A 22,381-nucleotide genomic window follows, 5' to 3' on the forward strand; every position below is an offset into this window, starting at 1 on the left:
TGAGGCGTTACCATAGTAAATGAATAACACATAAGGTCCATTCAGGAATGAAGGTGATACAAATATGCTGTATGTTGGTTTATCTACAAGGAGCAAAACTTAATGGGACAACTGGCGTTGATCATGGTCTCCCAAAGAGAGGGGATGTGCTATACTTCCCTCGCTCACACCATAGTATTACAATATGACTGCAGCTTGGTCAGTGGAGAGGAATGTACAAGTTTGTAGTAAAAGTACATCTGCACTGTAGAGTAACACGTTGCTACACAAGTCTTGTTACCACTTGCTTCCAACCAAATAATAAATAGTTTACCATGTCTTTTTATCCATCACTAGGTCCATGATCATTTGCCTGTAAATACTCAAGACAGATTTGCAGGCTTCCACTTGCTCCTCCAAGAGTAAAGGAACATCCGGACATGGCTCCAGCAGGAACACGTTGGCCGAGTTGGTCAAGAAAACCTTGAAATTAAGAATACGACTTTAAGTAGTAATATTTTATATAACGATACAACACAATATGATTTGATCAACCAAGAAGCAGTTCTTCAGATATATTTCTAACACACAACTTCTACTTCCTCTATTGCATCTAGTTGCAGTTACTAAACTTCACAGATTCTGAACAATGTGTTTCCTATATGTAGTAAGTCAGATTACTTAACAGGATACCCGTAATACCGATCTGCAACGCTGCCTTCTAAGTAAATCTTAGCTTTCAGCTGCTAGAGTAAACCTATTTCTAACTATTTCATAAAGGTTCCAGGGTGTGATGAAGAAATCACCAACCGTTGGAAAATAGGACATTTGTAAAAGAACAACAAGCTGGTAGCATCCCGAACTGCATCCCAACCCGAGAAAGTACTAAGTACCTCTCTGCTTTCTGTCCTATAGTCCGTCGTCTACTGATACTGCAACAGCAGCAATCAAGAAAATGTGATTACTTGGAAAAGTCTATCAGATATTTGCAAATAAAAAAAAAAACAATTTTCTCAGTTACAGCCACTTAGTTGATACTATAGCTGTGGAGAAAATTTTTATCTTGTCTTTTATCTGACAAGGAAAGCAGTAAGTCATCTACTTATATTCATAAACTCTAAAAAAGCATAATTGGACTATAAACTATGCCCATATTTGTCGATTACGCCTGCTTCTGCCATAATGAGAACAGATCAGAAGTTTTGTAGCACATAACCAAATAGGTTTCACTATATTTTACGGTCAGCAAAAATATTGCATTATTAATTTTATGACTGAAGTAACCAAAATATATTTTTGCATCTTTGTCTTCACTTTGTCATTATCGCCTACTAGTGGCACCTGGCATTTTCATGTTACCTGCAGTGCGGCCTGATCCCCAGCCTTCACATCCATGTTCTCATCCTCACACACACATCCTCGGCTCACCGCGCTGGTGAAAGAGTACGTCCTACCCCAGCTAGACGAGCGCTTGTGTCCACTCGGCTCTGTGACAACCTTTAATAAACATCAGCACAAATTAATTGTCCTGTCATGTTGCCTTAGAGACTTAAAACAGTGGGATAGATTCAGGCTGGGTTCAATTTACAGCTTAAAAGGGGCCTACAGAAAATACAACTGGCACAAATTACAGTAAATGGGTTGAAAAAAGTCCACTTAAAAGAAAACACTGGATATTTTACTGCATCTGCAAAAAGGGTCTAAACTGAAAATAAATTCCCTATCCTATGTCCTAATTGCTTGCTAGATACACACTTATCTTTCCTGGTGCAAGTCCACCTTTCCAGTCCTCTGTCTATAAGCTACCCCCAGTGACATCTCACAAGCTTGAAGTCACAGTGTTAAGCATGAATAGCTTTTCACGCTAGTCAGGTCAGTTCAAACCAGATGAAGACGGCAGGAATGTGGGGTAATGGTGTAGACAGAGGACTGAACACGCTTGGCACACAAAAAAATAAATAAATGAGGGGCTTGATTTGGAGAGACTTATATTAAAAGTTCAACTGTTGACTTCCTGCTAACCCATATTCTGTTGATCGAAGACAGAATAAAGACTGAAGTCGTCAGCATTTTCACACAAATGACGCTCCATCCTGGCGCGACTTTAAAGAAACATGTACATTATATTTCAGTAACAGCATATTTAAAGGGTTCATGAACAAATGTATTCAACAACAACAACAATAAGCAGTGCTTTCCATTCATCCATTACCTGTTTGCTATCCGTCTCTGTTTCAGAAGAATCAAAAACTGGCACATTCACAATGTCATAAGGTGGCTTCGAGGGCTGCTCCATAAAAATAGGTTTCTCTTGTAAGATCCATTTCCTGTAAACTTTCACAACCTTCCTTGTGGCGGAAACATCACTGGCAGGTAAAAGGAAAGCCTAGCAGGAAAACAGACAAGCGTAGACTGCATCTGAAAGTGGCATTACTGTGACAGTCTGCTTAACATAAATAAATAATAATAATAATAATAATAATAACCAGTTCTAAACAACAAAAAACACAGGATTTCATTTTACATACGTTTACTGTCTTTTCATTTTAACTTTCCAACATTTCTAACAGAGCTCTTTCCAAGGTGATCTGGATTTGTTAAAGAATTTTTTTAGAAATAAGTGGCTGGATCAGAGAGTCTTACTTAGGATATCGCCACATCAACAGCGGAAACGGTGCAGTGCTCCTTATGACACCCCTTAAAGCCATTCATACTGAATTACAGAGTTCAGCTGAATAAATAAATATACAAATGTAATTCAAGAACTATAGAAAAAAATCAAATCTAAAGCCAAGATAAAAAAAAATTGAAAGGCCAACAAAAATATCCAAGTACCAATATAGAAAGATTTTTTTTTTTTACTGTTCATTATCTATATATTCAAATATGTAATATTGCATCATGCTGCCAAGTTCAAGTGTATATATTTAAAGAATACACATTCACATTATTTTCCAGGGCACTGTACAGAAAAGTGACTTCAAATCTCATGCTGACAATCCAGACGACTGATGGCAGAGCATGCTGGGAATTGTAGTTTCACAACACCAGGAGAGCCACAGGTTGTCCAGGCCATATAATTGTTGTACACACTGTACAACAGTGGGTGTTCCTTCTCCAGGATATGTTTCACTCACTTCAACAGCTAATCTGTCCCCTTCTTACCAACTAGCGACAATACATGAGTGTTATGGGGATGGTTCTCCACCCTGAAGTCAGTCTCCTGAGAAAATCTTCTGCAACAGATCTTTATGCCACTTTGTAAGCTACATTCAAACATGACAATGTGGTTGTCTCTCTGGGGTGGTGGATTGAAACTTCCGTGTCCTCACCAACTATCTGGTAGTCCAGTGACCTTAGTGCTTTGTGTACCTTTTTTACTCCGACTCCGCTGAATGCTGGGATTCTGCAAAAGTTTTCGCACCCACCACACCGCTAGCGTAGTCTGTACTGATATGGTGATCTAGTCGATCCCTCAGACGACAAGTCACAGGGTCTTCCTTTTCGACCAGATCTCCTTTCTCAAGAACTCTATCCATCTAGAACTGCACTACCTGGCTTTGACAACATTGGTCTTGAAGAACATGACCCCAAAACGGAAGCACCTCACCAATAAAGGAAATGATACAATGCGGCAAGCATGGAAGCCGTCCTCCTACCCATTGAATGGTTTGGAAATCATAGCTTGGCAAGTGCAAGGAGTTCCTTTAGGAAGACTAGAGAAGGAGTCGGCCCCAACTTCATTTAAGGCACTCTCTATGTTCTTTCACCTTGAAGACATATATATGATTGAGCTTTCTATGCTACTGTCATTTACCCAGTGATACTATAAAACTGTATGGTGCTATGTAATCCTTTCATAGCTTTGCATTATACAATAAAAAAAAAAAAATTAAGAACACTGAAGAATAACAGAAACATAATTCCCAGTTACAGAGACATTATGTTAGTGACCTTTGAACAGTATGGCAAAAAAACAAACAAAAAAAACCTCAGCTTTATTTTTCTCAAGCATCCACTTTTGACCACTAGATGGCAGAATGACATTTCCCAAAATTTGTCACCGCTGTATAAAACAGTAGTATTGGAATAGGCCTACTATTATAGTTCAATACTTCAAGAATTGAATAAAACATATGAAATATGGAGAAAATGCCTGTTGCTTGATCTAGCACAAAGGGAGAAAGGGACGGTCATCCAATGGCACACTGGGAAGACATCAGCCCATGTGTTCTAAAGGCTCACTAACTTTTTTTGTTTCAAGAAAAAAAAAAAAAGCTTTACCATAGGATTTAACGAATATGAAAGAAAGGCTTTCTGTACATTCGGTGGCAGTGCCCGTTACAAACAGCAGTCAGAAAGCCCATTTAAAGCACCTCCCTTTTTCATATTATCCTTCATGATTCGTTAACATGTCAGTAAGCACACACCTGCCTGAAGACTTCATTGATAAAGTTGACATATCCTCTGGTGGAGACTAGAATCCTCTGGACCATGTCGTACACTGTCTTATGATCCTCTTCTATGCTGCACAGGCTGGAGTTGCTGAGTCTCCTGTCTGACAGTGTACTGCTATTAGAGTGGTTCTTCTCCTGTTCCTGGGCACCAGGGGCCTCCACCTCGGGGTTCTTTTCTTGGCTCACATTGACCACGGATACGGTCTAAACCGGACATGCAAATGTTGGCATTATATCTCATTATTACTGGACATAATACAATATAATAAACAGTGACCTTTCCTTTAAATGAAAGTGTAAAGGCCATCACATAAACTACATGACCCTGAAGTGACAACTCCAGAATTGTAATAGTTAGATAACCATTTTATCTGAGAGCACAGCTCCCAATTTACTATATAAAAATGTAGCCATTAGGCGGCACTGTAGTTTTTCTAGGCACAGAAAAGTCTGTATTCCCTGGACCCAATACTTTAAGACACAAGAACCATAGGTGGTTAATGTCATCTCTTCAAAAGGCCAGTGACATAGTAGAACACAGCACTGCTATTAATGCTACAACATTCAACACCAATTCCCTTAGTCAGTTTATTCAGGTGAAGGTTGACAGATTAAATGTCAAACTCCTTTTACAAAATTCCTGCTTCTCTAAATTTGTTCAAATAAAAGGAAATATTCATTCCATGTGCTGAACATGTTCCTTCAAAATAAAATGAGACAAGTAGTGACAACAGCCAAAGGAAACACTGAAACAAAAATTTAAATAAGAACTATTTATTGTAAAAAAAAAAAAAAAAATGTCTGAAGTTCATACATGTAATGATGAACCTTTCCAGCTTTCACTGGTTAGTTACACTCTTTAGGAGAATGTAACTAACCAATGTTGGCATTGCTTTCACTCCACACTTTGCTACAGATACAGAGTAAGAAGCACAACCATGCTTTTGGATTTTAATTTCCATTCTTTTTTGTGTATAACTTTGGAGAGCCTAAAGGGTTACATCAGTCTCCTGTCTCCTGCGCTAATAGAGTAAGTGTGAAATGTGTCTATAACCCAGAGAGGTTGTCCCGCAGCTGCCTGGCAGCACCCCCCCTTGTCCTCTTGCTGACACATCTAGATTAGGTGAACACGCAGTTAAGTTTCAACATTGTGTACAGTGATTTTGGCAACACAAACTGATGCTGGTTCCATCACTAGTCAGCCAATGACTGCCAGGACCCACTCAGAACACATAGGGATCTTCTGATGCCATCAAAGGATGATAAGAATGGGAGAAGTTTTTATGAAGTTTCTAATCATTCAAAATCTTTATTTTTATTCACACCCAAATAAAGCTGGATGAACACGACCTGTGGAATCAGATTCCCAAAAATGATGGACTGCTCTTGATATCAAAAATTAAGTACAGAGGGCTTTAAAAGACTGAACAAACTAGAGTTTCTATTGGGGGAGGGAAAGCACTTTGTTAATGTGTAAGTAACAATCACAGCACTGCGGAGTGTGACTTGTACCTGGATAAGTTTTGGTAGAACATCGCTTCCATTTTTAGTATTTTGAGAAGATGCAACATATTTCTTTTCCAGAAAGAAAGTGACCAGCCACTTTATAAACACAACTCTAGCTGCCATGTGTGGGATTTTTGTGCTATAAAGGTTTTCATTGTTGCGGGTTATAGTGACATATACTGGCTTTGGTCTGACATCCGGAATATCTGAAAGAAAGAAAAAAAAAAAAAAAGATGTTGTGCTATTAATATCATTAGGCCAGGTCACAAATGTTCCCTGATATCTACTGCTTTGTATGTATTGGTTCATGTGTTGCACCTGCTCATGCAAGTAAACACAAGTAACCGGCTCTTGTGTACAGCCAATGCCCTGCATGTGCCCTGGCAGAATTCAAACTAGGTGTCTGTGTGTTCAAATTACCCCCCCCCCCCACTCTTCTAGATTACTTTCTTCTATGTGATGCCACTACAAACGCCCATGGATACAAATGGGCATTAATTTACTTTGCTGTTGCAGTTTCACATAATGCCTGAAGTGATAGTCCCACCAAAGCATGGTATGGTATTTCTATAGTATTTCAAAGAAGTGGAATAATGACAATTTAACCCTTTATTTAGCAAGCACTGAAATGATGCACCATCTAGTATTGTGTTCATACGCCATCTAGTGACCAATATTGGAACTTCTGAAACAACAGACTACTGTAAACACATTTAGATGGTGCTTGAGAGCACCTCTGCCAAGGAAAGGATAAAAACAATGTGAATGCCATGTTACTTGAGAGCAACACTGCAAAATAAAGAGTTAAAAAGAGAAAAATCTACTATGTTTTCTTCTATCCCCATGTGTAGGTCCTGGGTGCCTCAGGAGAGAATATATATATTATTATTATTTTTTATACGTGTGGCAGAGGCCTAGAACTCTCTGCCGAGACTCTGGACATCTACACACAACTACACAGATATATCATCAGACATAAGTTATACTCATGGGTTTGCAAAGAGAAACCAAATATACTATTTAAAGAAAAAAAAAAAAAAATCCACTCACCAAGTACCGGTTTATAAAGGTTGGTCAGTTTAGTAAATGAAGGAAATAAATGATGAAGATAATACTTTCTAAATAAGCTAAATAAAAACTTGAAGCCTGTGTCTTGGTTCTCCTTATTCCTCCAAGATAAATGTGCAGCCTATAAAAACATTAATGGTAGTTATGGTTTCAACCAAACGGCAGAAAGAACATAGAAAAGGAGAAAAAGATGTATATGTATACCAATAAAATAAAAATTATAGCAGACTATCTGCAGTATCAAGACATTATGACAGGTTATGTGAAAAAAATAATGTAAATAGAACTTTAGTATCAAATGTTTGAGGGAAAGTTTACCGTTACCCACAGACCAAAGACTAAGGGGTATATTTACTAAACTGCAGGTTTGAAAAAAGTGTAGATGTTGCCTATAGCAACCAATCAGATTCTAGCTGTCATTTTGTAGAATGTACTAAATAAATGATAGCTAGAATCTGATTGGTTGCTATAGGCAACACCTCCACTTTTTCAAACCCAGTTTAGTAAATATACCCTCCAATCTCCAAAAAAAAGGATACACATCATTTATGGAAAGAGAAGAGAGACTTCACTACCTCGAACTTTACACATGTAGGGAAAGTCAAAGCGTATCAGGTATGCTCAGAGATTGATATCAATATTAAGATCTCTCTCCTCTTTACCCACAATAGATTTATACATTTGATAGGTAATTGTATATTTTTGGGATATTTATACAAGCAATAAGTAAAAACACAGGTGTTTGTTTCCCGTGACAGTTGTTATAGAAAGTTACTTGCCCGCAGTGGAATAATGATAGATTACAAGTCACATGACCCAAGTGTCTTTTGCAGGTGTTTCTCCTTGAGACCATTTGTTGGTTACTTGTTTCCATCAGACACTTATGTTTACATAAAGCAGTATAAAAAGTAAATGACAAGATGCCAACCCAGCCTCTATACAGTACATTAAAAATGGAAGAACAAGCAATTGCTTAAGTATCCAATAAATCAGTCTAAAATCTTAGTAGGGTCAGGTGCAAAATAATTTTAATATTATTGTTGATGTTCGTCTTTGACATCATGTGTCAAGAAGTAACATGAATTGAACATTTTGAAATGGATCCTTGGACAGTAGCTAGTGTAACCAAAATCAGATAAAGATAAATACAGATAATGGAGCTGACTTACCTGGATCACCATGTATTTCAATAACATTTGTAAGAAAAAGCAGCTTGGATCATCGGGAGTTTTTTCACCAGACACAGCTGGTAAAAGAGGAGTTATCTCTTCAGGATAAACTTTACCTAAAATAATAATCATCACTGTAGCATTAGAATAGACAAGAACAGTGTGCATCTGGACGCAGCTTTGTTAATTGTTGTTAAAAATACTGTAAGTATTGTTACGTGTCGGAAACAGCCAAGTAACAATATTTAAGAGTGCTATACATATGCCAGTGATCCTTGCCCAGTGGTTATGCCGATCTTCTATATTATTATACTTGTAGTTAATGTTCTATTGAAACTCTGAGCACTTGTAACATGTAACTGCGGCTTGTTGGTTCAGCAGCGGTAATGATTCTTTCATGGTACGTGGTCAGATCAAGCACAATTTTTTAAACAATTACACAAAGCAGCAATTTATCCCCATCCCTATGAAGCTATAGGATACTTATTGCAGGTTTTCACGTATTACTGTAACTACTTGAATACCAATATTGGGCACTTATAGACGCTTAATGTCTGAAAGATGCTGCCTTCACAGTTAATTAAATTAGCACTTTCTTTCAAGCAATGGTAGAACAATGAGTCTGGTTAATTAATAGTGAAGTGTACTAAACAGGCAATCCAGGTAAAAGCATGGTCACTAACCATCAGGTAAATTGTAAGTAGGGTTTATGAGGGTATCCAGTGTGCAAGGACCTCGAGATGATATGACGGCAGGAAAGCCGGGAACGAGACATGCAAATATTAGTGCCTGCTCCTCTCCGTAATTTGTCTGCAGTGCTTGAAGCCAGAGAAGAAACAGCCGCATTCCTTCACATCGTATCTAAAGGATGAGAGACGACATTTTCATTGACATAGAATGAGTGCGCCAGACTGCTACAGACTTGTCATGCAGGAACACAAGAGAGTGCAGCAGGAAGATGAACCATGCACGTGGATAGCAACAGTCTCATTATTCCCTCGCATACAAGAACCTGCTAATCCAAGATTTTATTCTAGCTACAAATGCAGCCACAAGTCTCTACAAAATAAAAGGTCAAGATCAAAGTCATATCAAGCACCAACTCTCAACCACCAGCTTTCCAGCATCAGACACAGGAAATTAGAGTGGTACTCATGTCAAACAACCCGGTCACTTACACTGGGCTAAAGTAATATTCATGACAATGCAGCCAATTTACCAGGACCCAGTGCTATATTGGTCTCCGTTATTGATGTTTGGTCAAGATATGTTCAGTGGCGCTATGGATATCTATTGAAATGAGAGAAACTCACTGGTTCAGCCAACAAAACGTCTGACTCCAATATGGTGACAAGTGTTCTGCAAAATGTTATTCCCATGTAAGAACAGACATGTAAAATAATAAATTAATTGCCTATTTTTTTCTGCATTGTCGTACAGACCATGAAACAAAGATCTTCTATTTAGGAAATGTTGTTGTGGTCATTGCTCTAAAGAAAGCAATAAGGCAGTGTATATATTAAGGTGTAACTACTAGTACTATACCATCCATCTTACACATAAAAGCACCATATATATATATAGGTATATATGTGTTTTCTTCACCCTTGGGCAGTACATAGCAGCGCTTATTTAAAATGTGTTAAGGGGCCTACACATACCAACAATAAACCTCAAAATCTTATTTTTAATTTAGCAAGACCTGAAAAAAGATATTTCTATATAGGGCACATTTCTCCTTTAGGGCACACATAGTACAGAGGGTGCCATAGGTCAGCACAAGGGAGGGGAGGAGAGTAGGTGGTAGAACAACACTGACATTATTCTCAGGGCGGTGATGGCTGCGAGGTGCATGGTGACAGTAGGTGGAACAGCACATTAAGAGCACCACTAAGGTATAGAGCAATACACTGACATTATCCTCAGGGCGGTGATGGCTGTGAGGTGCATGTGACAGTAGGTGGAGCAGCACATTAAGAGCTCCACTAAGGTATACAGCAATACACTGACATTATCCTCAGGGTGGTGATGGCTGAGAGGTGCATGTGACAGTAGGTGAGGCAGCACATTAAAGGGCACCACTAAGGTATACAGCAATACACTTAGTCACTGCTGCTCTCCAACACAGGTTTACAATGCATTTCACAGGTGGCTGGAAGCCAGAGTCTGAACATGCAAATATGGGATTTCAGTACATGATGAAAGGTATTTCCAGAGAGAATGTTCCTAATGTATCCATCACTTGGCACCAAATAAAGTTGAAAAATCTCCCACACAGCACTTGTTTGTTGTACGAGGGCCCTTTCTGGTCTACATTTATTACTTAACAACTTGGAAAATCAGAAAGTTGGCTTTTATTATTCTTCCTTCTCCCGTATTGCTCAAGCTCTTTAATGTGGCCCAACGTTTATGCATTGTTTAAGAAAGTAGTAGAAACTGACCCATATAAACGGTCACAGCCCTGACCAGGTACAAACAAGATTGAACCCCTTGATCCAGATTCAGACTTCACAATTATGAAACTTGGTCATTTTAGTGTGCACAATGATACATCCATAACCATGATCACAGATAAGATTTTGGCATTTAAAGCCTCCAGTTACAGGATAATTTGGGGTAAAATTGAGCTTTTCAGCTAATATCACCCTCCCTAAACTAGCAGTCCTGTGGTGGTCCATTCAGAAACACATTCAATTTGGGAGAATTCCCCTGCCGGAGCTTGTTGTTTCCATGCTGACAAACTGAAGCAGAATTGTGTCAGTATTTAACACATGCCCTGAGTGGACAGATCAGTGTCATTGCTAGAAACATTCCCTGTCAATCAGAGAGAGGCAGCAGTGGAGCATTGGTGGGAGGAGAGAAGGGGTGTCCCTTATTGTTAGTGGGAAAGCAATGCAAGCTAAAATTATTTTATTTAATATACAAACTACAATTAAGATTTTCTTTAGTATTTGGCATAAAACATCTTGAGAGATTTAGTATTGACCCACACTACACAATATAATACTTGGTTCAACCATAATGTTTACAAATACACAGAAAAAGAACACTGTGCTGAATCTGATGCACATCCTACATTCTATTGACGTATAACAGTGTTGGCTAACCTGTGACACTCCAAGTGTTGTAGTTTCACAAGTCCAAGCATACCCTTCCAGCAATAAACTGCTACATATTGGCAAAGCATGCTGGGACTTGTAGTTTCACAACACCTGGAGTGTCACAAGTTAGCCAACACTGACGTACAAGATGTTAAATTATGTAGTTATGTAGAATATGCACTCTCACACACATACCTTTGTGGAATTTCCAGTGTGTAAAAGCTTCTTTAAAACTGAACCTGTAAGACAACAAATAGCTGGTTTGGAAACAGAAGCTAATATTACATAAAAAGTAATATTTCAGTGATACATCAGGACAATATTTTGTATTATAATCTTCTTTAATGTTTAGGAAGCCATGGGAAACGAGAAGAAAAGGTCTAAGTGTAACACCAAAGAAAATGGATGGGCGAAGGGAAAATCTTTTGGCATAATCAGGAAAACAGAAGAGTATTTCAGTATCCTAAAGTCATTAAATATTTATTCAATTGAAAACATGGGGGCAGGACCTAGAGGCTTTGTACTGAAATGATACTGAAAGAACGTGCAGAGGAAGGAAGAAGCTTTCAAGAAGTCAGTACAGATGCCGTAGTCTTCCCTACAAGACGACATTTCCCCTGACCTTACGTTTCCAGCCATTATTTCCAAAGATATATTGATGCACATTCAGCACAAAGCTGGAAAATAAAAGCTGATTATTATGAAACTAACCCTGTTTACTAACTGCCTGGAATTTGGCCAGGAGTTCATAAAACAAAAAAGGATGTCAAAAATAAATACAGATTATAATTTAATAGATTTTTAATTTCTCCTAAAACAGTCAGCAACAGGATGATTTCTCATGGAATAAAGCCATCAGGTTCATCTATCCCGAAAATAATAAAAATAAACGTTTGCGTTCTTATGGTTTGACAAAGTGAATGTAATTATAGCAATCACCTGTGCCTAAGGTACATTGCAGCTAAGTAGTAATATATCTGCAAACATTCTCATATATATGCAGTTATGTGTGTCTTGTGTAATAACATTTGGAACCCTAGAAATGAATGGAACATGTACCAGTACTGTGCAAACGTTTTAGGCAGGTGTGGAAAAAATGCTGCAAAGTAAGAATGCTTTCAAAAATAGAAGTGTTAATAGTTTATTTTTATCAATTAACAAACAGTGAATGAACAGAAGAGAAATCTAAATAAAATCACTATTTGGTGTGACCACCCTTTGCCTTCAAAACAGGATCAATCCATGACTTCTAAAACTGTGTGCAAGTGTACCTAGAAGTAGGAATTTGGCAGGGAGGTTGTTCCAAACAACTTGAAATCCTAACCACAGATCTTCTGTGGATGTATGTTTGCTCAAATCCTTCTGTCTCTTTGTGTAATCCCAGACAGACTCGATGATATTGAGATCAGGGCTCTGTGGGGGCCATATCATCACTTCCAGGACTCTTCTGGAAGTGATATGGCCCCCACAGATATGTTTTTCTTCACAATGAAGATCGTTCTTAATAACATTGGCTGTATGGTTGGGGTCCTTGTCCTGCTGCAGAATAAATTTGGAGCCAATCAGACGCCTCCCTGATGGTATAAGTACCTGCCTGTATTTCTCAGCATTGAGGACACCATCCCATACGCTTTAAACACAGCTTGGACTATACTCAAGCTGTTGATAGAGGAAGGAAGTCGATGTATTATACTTCTAACTGCAACTTGTTTACAACTGTACAAATGTCCACATAGCAAGAGGCAAGGAGAACACAGCCAGACACCAGCGTTTAATAGATGGCAACTAGAAGAAAGTGCTTTTTTTTTTTACTTTATACTGCGAATGAGCAGTACTGAATTAGTTTTTATATTTTTTCGAGAAAACATTTAAAAGGTCATTGTTTCATTTCTTTATCGAAAAGGTGACCAAATCAGACGTGACACAGATGTTCATCTTGTGAGTGGAACAGCCAGATCACTTCCAGCTTAACTGGCTGCAGACATAAGATGACCACATATAAATGCCAATTAGAGTCATCTTATGATGGCATTTAACACCATATCCAATAATGATCCTATAGATTTCAATAGGATCATAATCTGGCACCACAATCATTTTAGGGCCACACATGCTGCAATGTCATGTTGGAATATCACAGCATTTGTGGCAGTTTTATTCAACAAATATTGAGTGAGCCAGAGTCTATAAATTACTGTAGAGCTGTAACTATTTGGGGGGAATTCAATTCTGAGCAAAGTCCTGTCGGAGCATCGCGTGATGTGTGCATGCATTTCTGTGTATCTAAAATAAGTGCCCTAACATTCTGCAGATTATCATCACGTGAGAAGGGACTTAACAGCTAAATTAATCCTCCCCTTGATCATGAAACTAACTGTTGCAGCAATAACTTTTATGTGCTCTCAAGCTTTGCTTTAAATTTGCTTCTTGTATCTTCCATTTGTACAACACCATATCTTTGGCATTTGTGCTATTAGATAGGGGAAAGGAAACACAATGTAAATGCCATATTACCATAAAGTGAAAGCCACATGCAGGCCCTCTTTAGTAAGAGAGATTAAAGGACAGGGTCCCCAGAGACATAAGTAGATGTGTGTGTGTCACTCTGCCCTATGATTATGTCATGCTAACATGTGCAGAGAAAATTACAGAAAATAGAGTTTGAAGTGTGAGGGGGCAAAACAGGTAGTCCCAAATCTGCATCACCCTGAAACACCAAACTATATATTCAATACAAAGGTTCCAGCATCTCATGCTATTTTAAACTACTATTTGCAGGTACGACCATGTTGTAATTGGCACATATAAAGGTTTGGACCCAATATTTCATGCAGTCCACTTGTTTGAAAGTAGTTTTATCCATTATCCACAGATCACTACCGGGCAGCACTGCAGGGTGACAGGCAATGATGGCAATTCTTTGATAAAGAATAACTAAAGTAATTTTCTTTTCGCTCTAGCTACAGGTAAACAACTTTGTCCTTCAATAGATGGAACAAAAGGAAGTCAGGAGTGTAGCAATATATTGTTCCCCTTCAACATGTTCGATTTCAAGTGCCTCGAGTTCTGTCGAGGTATATTGAAAATACATTTGTGAACGTTTTGGACAATAAATTTTAGCTATATTTTAGCAAACAAAAACAACAAAATTAATCCAGTAAAAATAAGTATTTTTAAAAGATAAATTAGATTACATGATGAAAGAAGTAGTTGTGTTCTTAGTTATTTAAATGAATGTTCTTACCTATACTATGGTACTGCCAGCGATAGAAAATCCTTTCAGGCAGCAGTTGTAGAATTTTCTAAATCAAAAGTAAAACAAATTAATAAATCAATATATGACCACCAACATTAAAACAATCTCACAGATTTACATTCCCTCCTGGAAACTAGATGGATATTTGAAGTCACCAAAACGTTTCCTAATGAACACTGAAACAATGACATCCGGAATCACAGTTTATACAGATGTTTACAGACATTTACACATATATTACATATATATTAGCACCACTCTGGTAATGTAAGTGGATATCTGAATCAATTCTCAGAGTAGTTGATGTCCTTATAAATGTAGATCTATATTACTAGGCCCAAAATCTGAAAAGGAGAAAGGAGTTCAGGTAAAAGGTCATTTAATGGCTTGTACGTGCCATCCTGCATCTCCGACTAAAGGCAATGCTTCAGCTTCCTGGCTTCCTTTCGTGCTGTACAAGCAGGTATTCATATCATCAGGCAGTAGCTTGTGTGTGTTAGCTGGTGTACAGCACTCTCAGCTATGCTCTCCGCATACAACTGTAGCAAGAGAACGGCTGTGTGTTGTATTACAGGGAGCAACAGGTAACAAACTGCCTGGAGATATAAAGACATGGGTGAGAAAGCAGCAAGCTAGAACTAGATAATCTAAAAGAAATGTATGTAGTGACAGCAGGAGGGCATGTACACAGCCTTGTAAAATAATATCTACAACCTATGTCCTCAGTCTGTAGTGCTTGTACCTCAATGGGTACCTCCGACGTATCCTACTTCAGTCTGTTACATAAAACATTACATGCATCAGTAATTTATAAAAACATACAAACTAATCAGGTGGTGTTTTTTTTTAAAAACTAGGCATAAAGTAGTGGCATGGAAGAAATATACTCAGATTAGGGGGTAGTTTAAACGAAGGGGTACATGGTAAACATTTGCCATCAGACAGAAGTACTGATGTAGAAGATCCACATGCAGATTGTCCCGATACTGAAGAATGACCAAAGTCATCCAATAAGCAATGCAAGAAAATATTCAGAAGGAACACGTATGTTATTCTGTCACCCTGGTATAGGACATGGGGTAGAGTCAAGATAATTAGTGGTAGGGGAATTACACGAACAAGCACCTTAAAAAAAATACAAGCAGGAGTGGAAAACATTATTTTCTTAGTAGATTAGCTTCTAATTTAGGTTTATCAGCTCTGATAATAGACTGAAATAGACTATGTCTATATGTTAGTAGTATAAATGTGGTTTTCTACAAGAGCTAAGCACAGTGTCCACTATTCCAAGAAATCTTTACAAACCCAAATATGCAGAGTAACTGTAAGGTTAACAGCATATTAAAAAAAACCGCACAAACCCCGATATTAAATAATGGAAACACTGTTCTGTCTTATTACTGTTCTATATTTCTACTGTAAAATGCAGGTTACACACGATTAATGTTCCTCTGGGTTGTCAGAATTCAATCAGTTCAGTGACAAGTACACAGCCCTTCAGGGCACACAGGACAGTATTTTCAATGATTTAATTTAACAGTAATTAACCCAATGCTGTATATTTCTAACATAATCATTGTCTATATTTTTGTTAATCTGTCTTGTCAGCATGAACCCTAGAGACCAAACATCAACATCAATTCTCATCGCTGATAGTCAAATGGTGTTCAATTACGAAAGAAGCAATGTCCAACATAATCAATACTCTGTTGTTCACCTTTAACAAAGGAAACTTTCTAACAAAGGGTAACTAAGAAACAAAACTTGGACACTGAATTCAATTAACAGAATGGAATTATAGTAATATTATACATATCCTTAAAATTGGGCTCTGAACCTCATGCACTATAAAAATACTGCAACAGAAGATGCTGACTACAGAACTGTATATTTCCTAGAAAATGTACAGGACTATCATGCACGTGTACATAGATTAACTTTAATGGCAAACTTTTCATTTTGTATGGACCAAGACAGCTTGCATTTCTGCAATGTGTTCATGGCAGAGGAAGCCTTATAACATTATAACACACTATCCATGTGCACAGCACTATGAATGATTAGCGACAGATGGAAAACAAGGATTAAAAAAAGGCAGCAGTCAAATATGGGATTACAGCATATAGTGAAGTGGTGAGGAGTCAGTTATGGGGTGATACAAAATAAGGAAAATGATAATGAACGTAAAGTTTGCACCTAAAATGCATCATGGACCCTCACCCAATGAAGCCCCCAATTTGGTGAGGTTCAAGCATTTATTTACCACCAAGCAAAGTCAGGGTCACATATAAAAAATGCTGGGACTTTCCTAGTCGCCTATAATTGAGGCTACAATGGCTTCAAGGGGAGACGCAAGAGGGTTGATTGTTGGGATACTTTTGACAGGAGCTTCAGTGACTGAAGCAGCTAATGTTTTTACAGGCAACAGTATCTAAAGTGATGTCAGCCTGGAATTCAGAGGGAAAAACCATTATCAGCAAAGGACAACAATGGGAGGAAGCACATACTCCAACATTGCGATAGCTGTGGATTAAACCAAAATGCAAGGCAAACAGGCAAGCAACTACAGCTCAAGTAACTGCACGTTTCAATGTGTGGTACAAGTTTGGTTGCAATGCATAAAACGCACATCACACCTGGCAAGTTTATGGGTTCAGTGATGCAGAAAGCTCATGTAATAGACTGCCGAGCAATGGAAGAACATGGTATGTTCAGCAATAAGAATGTTCTCCCCAGCACCTAATTCCCGGGTGCTCCACCTGGCTCTTGGAGCCCAACAGAGTCATATTATAATAGAATAAACCATTGTTTTTCCTATTAGAACAGGCACTATGTGAGCACTACAGCCGGCAGTGTGTGTTAGACCACTGACCACCAGTCCTGGCAGGTGTGGGCAATAACCTCCAACATTTCTCAACATTATTGCAATGTATTACACTGTCCCCATTCGGCTTTTTCTAACTGCTGCCTAGCTGGAAAAATTTTCTGGGGAGAACACTGAATAACCATGTTCTCACCAAACGGACAAGTACAACCTAAAAGGAGTTTACAGCCCCGAGTGCTTGTTTCCAACAGTGAAGTGTTGTGGTGGATCCGTAACGATGTGGGGAGCGTTTCCTTGGCATGTTTTGGAAGCAAGATCAATGTAAGTTAATACTTAATGGTACTGAATGGACATCTTCTCCCCATGTAACAGCATGCTCTGACGGAGTGGGTGTCTTCCAGGATGACAAGCCGCACATCCACAGGTTCATGTGTGGTCTACCAATGGTTTAAATCAGCATGATGTTATCCATTGATCCTGTACTTCTCAGTCATTATTATTATTACTTTCAATATTAGGGCCGAGGCAAATACCACCCAAAATAAGGCCACATATTTAATATTCAACTTAGGCCCCACATTTTGTTTAGGAATACTTACTTCAAAAAGAAATAGGATGGAGTCCAGCTCCTCCCGTTGAGATTTATTCCCTGTAAAACAAAAATATAAATTTAATTTGCCACAATAAGGGGTGGAAATAAAAACATTAAGAGCAATAAATTAAATGTTTACAAAAATAAACTTCACAGTACAATATATAATTTGTAAACCTATGGTTTTAGTTACTTAAAATGTTCCTAAAGTCTGTTTTCCATCAAAGAATGCTGAAAAAGATTTCTTTCCTATGAAGACAATTCGCTGTTTAATGTACACTTGTGTTTACCCCTAGCATTTTATACATAAACATGCACATTTTGTAACATATGAACTAGTCATATATGCAGCGGTGTATTACCTATTACCTAAAACTAATCACAAGTAGCTGATAATGATTTGTGATACAAGAGAGTGTAGTTTTATGTCCCTTTTAAAGTCATTTACGACAAATGACTGGTATTAGAACACTAATGTGTTTACTACAGAAGTATAAAGAAGTAGAAAACACCACATTATGAGAAAAAAAATCTGTAAAAATCTAAATGTAATATTTAGTACTAATATATATATAAACCATCAACTTCAACAACCTATAGTGTACAGCTTAACACATTTCAAAGCAAATAAATTCAAAGCAGAAGTTACAAAGTCACGTCACGGAATATTTAATTGTGGTAATAGATGCCAATTTCAATATTAACGTTCTACTAATCCAGAGCAAACAGACTGTAGGGTCACAGATGACAAGAAACCAAAGTAGTTAACAGTTACAACTTCAAGTAGCTTAATAACCAGTGGCTAACAGGGATAAGAGCTCACCAGTGGTAGGAGAATATCATTGGTTTGTAAAACAAAGGACACAGACTGATAATATTCTCTATACAATAATGGAGACTCTCCTGAAACTGACAATCCAAGGCAATCCTCGCTAGTAGCTCTCGCTTTGAGCTACGTCTCTGTGGAGACCAAGAGTAAACTGCTTAGAGACTCCATCCCATTTACCTGCTCTTTGACACTTTCGGACAATATTCCATTTTCTAATATAGCCATAAATTATCCAAAATTGAATTAAAAGGTGTCTAGGCACAAAACTCTCCTTCCCCCACTAGAAACAGAAGATCTGTGAATGTTTGCATAAGTTTTGAGCCGCTGGTCACAATTAGCAAATAAATGCTGTGATCTACTTCCCGCACATGAATGCTGTGATCTACTTCCCGCACGTGAATGCTTATTTGGAATAGATGTCTTGTGTGATATGCTTTGCTGGCTCTCACTAAATAGATGTCTTTTGTGTAAAATAGATATTTGTGGTGGACTTACAAGTATATTACTAGAGGTTTAAGAACTGGTAGTCAATTAGGCCATTACAAGCACATGTGACCACCACGTGCTTGTAACTTCTAACAAAGCAAGAGGGCCATTTTGAATATTGTGAGTTATTTCAGTTATTGAAAAAGACTAATGGAATTTGCAAATGCTGCTGTTGAAGAGTGTGGCTGAGATCAGGACTTCTATCCATAGAAAATTATTGGATTGTTCAGGAAGTGGTCAGATTGTTCAATATAAAGTTTTGTTAGACTGTTCGTTTAAAAGGTAGTTTGTAACGCTGAAATAATGCAGTTTATTGCTGGAAATGTTGATTTAGTTAATATGGCAGCAAAGTGAAATACCATGTGTTTAGAGAAGGCTGAGTTCAGACAATAGAGAAAATGGAACTAGAAGCTCCATGCTTGTAAAATGGCTGCCATCTAGAAGCTTCCATGTGAAGGGAATGTGAATAGTGAATAATGGCTGTTAGACTTTGACTGGGAAAAGTGAAATGAAGTGATAAATGGATAAATGGTAGAAGTTGAGATAAATATTGGTATATTGGGAAGGTCAAAATGTGTGCTTGATTATGTCTCTCTACCCCCCTCCTCCCACAAACATACATAGGTCCCTCCTCCCCCTCCACACACTTTTGACAATAGTCAAAACACAGACAATGACATATATTTATAAAACAGACAATTGACTGCAATGTATGAAACGAAATCTGTTGAGTTTGTTTAAATACGCTGTTTACTGTTTTATAATATATGCATACATTTTATAATTAGAATGTTAATTAATAGTACAAAACATTTTAAATGAAGCTATATCTTGTTTGCAGTAAGTTATTATATGAATATTGATCCTGTGGATTTAAGGGAAAATAAGAATTATATTTCTTAGTATATTTCTTAGTTGGTTGACGGTAATAGTCATAAGTAATGTTATGAAATGGTCATCTATACATTTGCCAGACTATTAGGGAGATTAAAACCCCATACACCCTATAAACCTTTTACAGACTCCATCCCATTTACCTGCTCTCTGACACTTTGGGACTTTCAAGCTGACCACATAAGCCAGATTTGTCATAGCATGCCCCTAATGTCATCAGGACCAGCCCTACCACTAAACTGTAGCTAGGCATAAAGGGATAGGAACTAAAACAACAACTCTAGAGGCAAGCTAAACCCCACAAGCACACGAAGTGAAACCTATGCACAAGCTCATAAATTCAAGCAACATGAGCATTTTTCATATTCATCTCATCGCATAAAATGGACCACCGACTGCCAACTAGGTGTCAGGGGTAACAGAGATAAACCCTTAATAACACACATTATATTCTCTAATGTGTGATACGCATTTGTCCTATGTTACCCATGCCCAGTGGAAAAGTAAGATGCTTGCGTTTAAATGTCCTCTTCCTTTCTCTCTACAATTGTCAAGTTTCACCTACAAACCCTCTCTGTGTGCTTCCCTAAGGTGCTGATAAAATAACAGGCTCTATTTGCCCAACTAGCAAAGCAATGACAGGTCAAGAAGACACAAGTAATACCTTTTAGCTTTAAGCTACTTTCCAGTGTAATGAAATTTTCATAGAAGATAAAATAAATCTGAGAATAGTGCGCTTCAAAAAACTGCTTCAGTTCACTCCACTCCTGAATATCTGTGAAAAAGAAAAGAAAGTATAAGAGGGATTGTTATGTGCAATTTCAGTCTTTGGGTTCCAAATATATTACTTGTATAAACGTAATGACTCCATGATCAGCAAAACAACAGGAACACAATTCTTTGATCACAATTAGATTTTATGGATTAACTTTTTCCACATAGAAGTACATTTAACATCATAATCTTTCAGCAATAGCTTGACAGAAGGGCTCACATTACAATTATAATATTGCCGTAGTGGGACTATGCTCCTTCTACTGTTTAATTCAGTTAGTGGCTACCAAGTTGCCTCCACATCTCTCCCTTCAGCATGGCACTGCTCCCATCAGACACAGACCTGCCCTCATTTACCAGTGGCCAAGTCACTGTTTGCCACAGAATCAGCACACGTCTCCTGATGTGACTATTCCACAGACCATATGTTAGAAACTACAATATGATGCTCAGAGCCTAACCAAATGCATCTTAAAAAGTATCAAGGAATATCCTAGCGTTCATAGATAGCTAAACCCTGAAAAAACATTATACCTACATATTAACTGGTTTGTTTGTTTTTTTGCTAAAACTACCCCCTTACAACCAGCTGTGCAGGGCTTCAGTCAGAAGCCCTGCTGGAGAAACCTAAAATCTACATAGTCATCCCAAGTATCAGCTCATCAGTCTGCAAGAAGGCACATACATATGTACAGCTGACAAATGTCATTTTCCAGCCTATAGACCTGAGAGAAGTGGCAGAAAGCATGACCGTGACCCTTCTCTAATGGAGTCCTGGAGTGATACATCATCAGCTGTAAAGAACTGGCATAGATTTTACATAGCATAGGCTACGTGATATTGTACCCACATCTTTCTATGTACTTCCATAGATTGATTGTACTACATCTGCTGCCATCTATAAAGATTTCAGGTGATTAGATTTAGTTGTATCTGTGTCACAGATTGCAGCTCCCTCAGGTTATCAATACAGCAGAACATTCTGAGAAATCATTATCTATACATTCAGCTAGTCACATAACAGGATAAATGTCTTTCTGTTGTGATTTGATAGCACTAAGCCAGAAAACAATAAGCATGCTGTAGGAGTGGCAGAATATAAAACTATTTACATGAAATAAGTGATGATTCATTTGAAAGGATCTCAGTAGTACAAACTGAATTGTGTGAGTTTATCCAACACATGTTACACCAGAAGAACAAGTATTTAATACAGGCAATCTAGTTAAAGGCCAACTCCACCTTTTTGGAAACTTTTATATAACATGAGTCCTAAAATTACATTCTTCAGATGTGAACCATGAAGGTAAAAGCTGAGACTGAGTTGCTGTAACATCGTTGATTCTGCCCGTGTATAAATTAACCAATCCACACAAATACATTTCTGCAAAGCAAGTCTGTCATGCTATCAGTCACTCTCTGCTTGTTTAGTTAGGGAAGCGCCTC

The 22,381-nt window shown here is 37.9% G+C and overlaps 1 protein-coding gene across 2 annotated transcripts in view; it reads right to left on the reverse strand.

The window, feature by feature from the left end:
- Positions 1-22,381, reverse strand: part of RALGAPA2 (Ral GTPase activating protein catalytic subunit alpha 2) — a 246,852-nt gene that overhangs the window by 195,299 nt on the left and 29,172 nt on the right. For both annotated transcript variants that reach the window (XM_075203830.1, XM_075203831.1), the window contains exons 2-13: positions 20,826-20,936; positions 17,960-18,009; positions 14,525-14,582; positions 11,476-11,519; positions 8,863-9,040; positions 8,180-8,295; positions 6,993-7,131; positions 5,949-6,148; positions 4,410-4,640; positions 2,192-2,365; positions 1,339-1,476; positions 314-462 (exon numbers count right to left, since the gene is read on the reverse strand). In XM_075203830.1, the coding sequence (XP_075059931.1) occupies positions 314-462; positions 1,339-1,476; positions 2,192-2,365; positions 4,410-4,640; positions 5,949-6,148; positions 6,993-7,131; positions 8,180-8,295; positions 8,863-9,040; positions 11,476-11,519; positions 14,525-14,582; positions 17,960-18,009; positions 20,826-20,936 (1,588 nt within the window). The remainder of the gene's footprint in view (positions 1-313; positions 463-1,338; positions 1,477-2,191; positions 2,366-4,409; positions 4,641-5,948; positions 6,149-6,992; positions 7,132-8,179; positions 8,296-8,862; positions 9,041-11,475; positions 11,520-14,524; positions 14,583-17,959; positions 18,010-20,825; positions 20,937-22,381) is intronic.

Source organism: Mixophyes fleayi, chromosome 3 (assembly GCF_038048845.1).
Source record: "Mixophyes fleayi isolate aMixFle1 chromosome 3, aMixFle1.hap1, whole genome shotgun sequence".
In the NCBI taxonomy this organism is placed as follows: Eukaryota; Metazoa; Chordata; class Amphibia; order Anura; family Limnodynastidae; genus Mixophyes; species Mixophyes fleayi.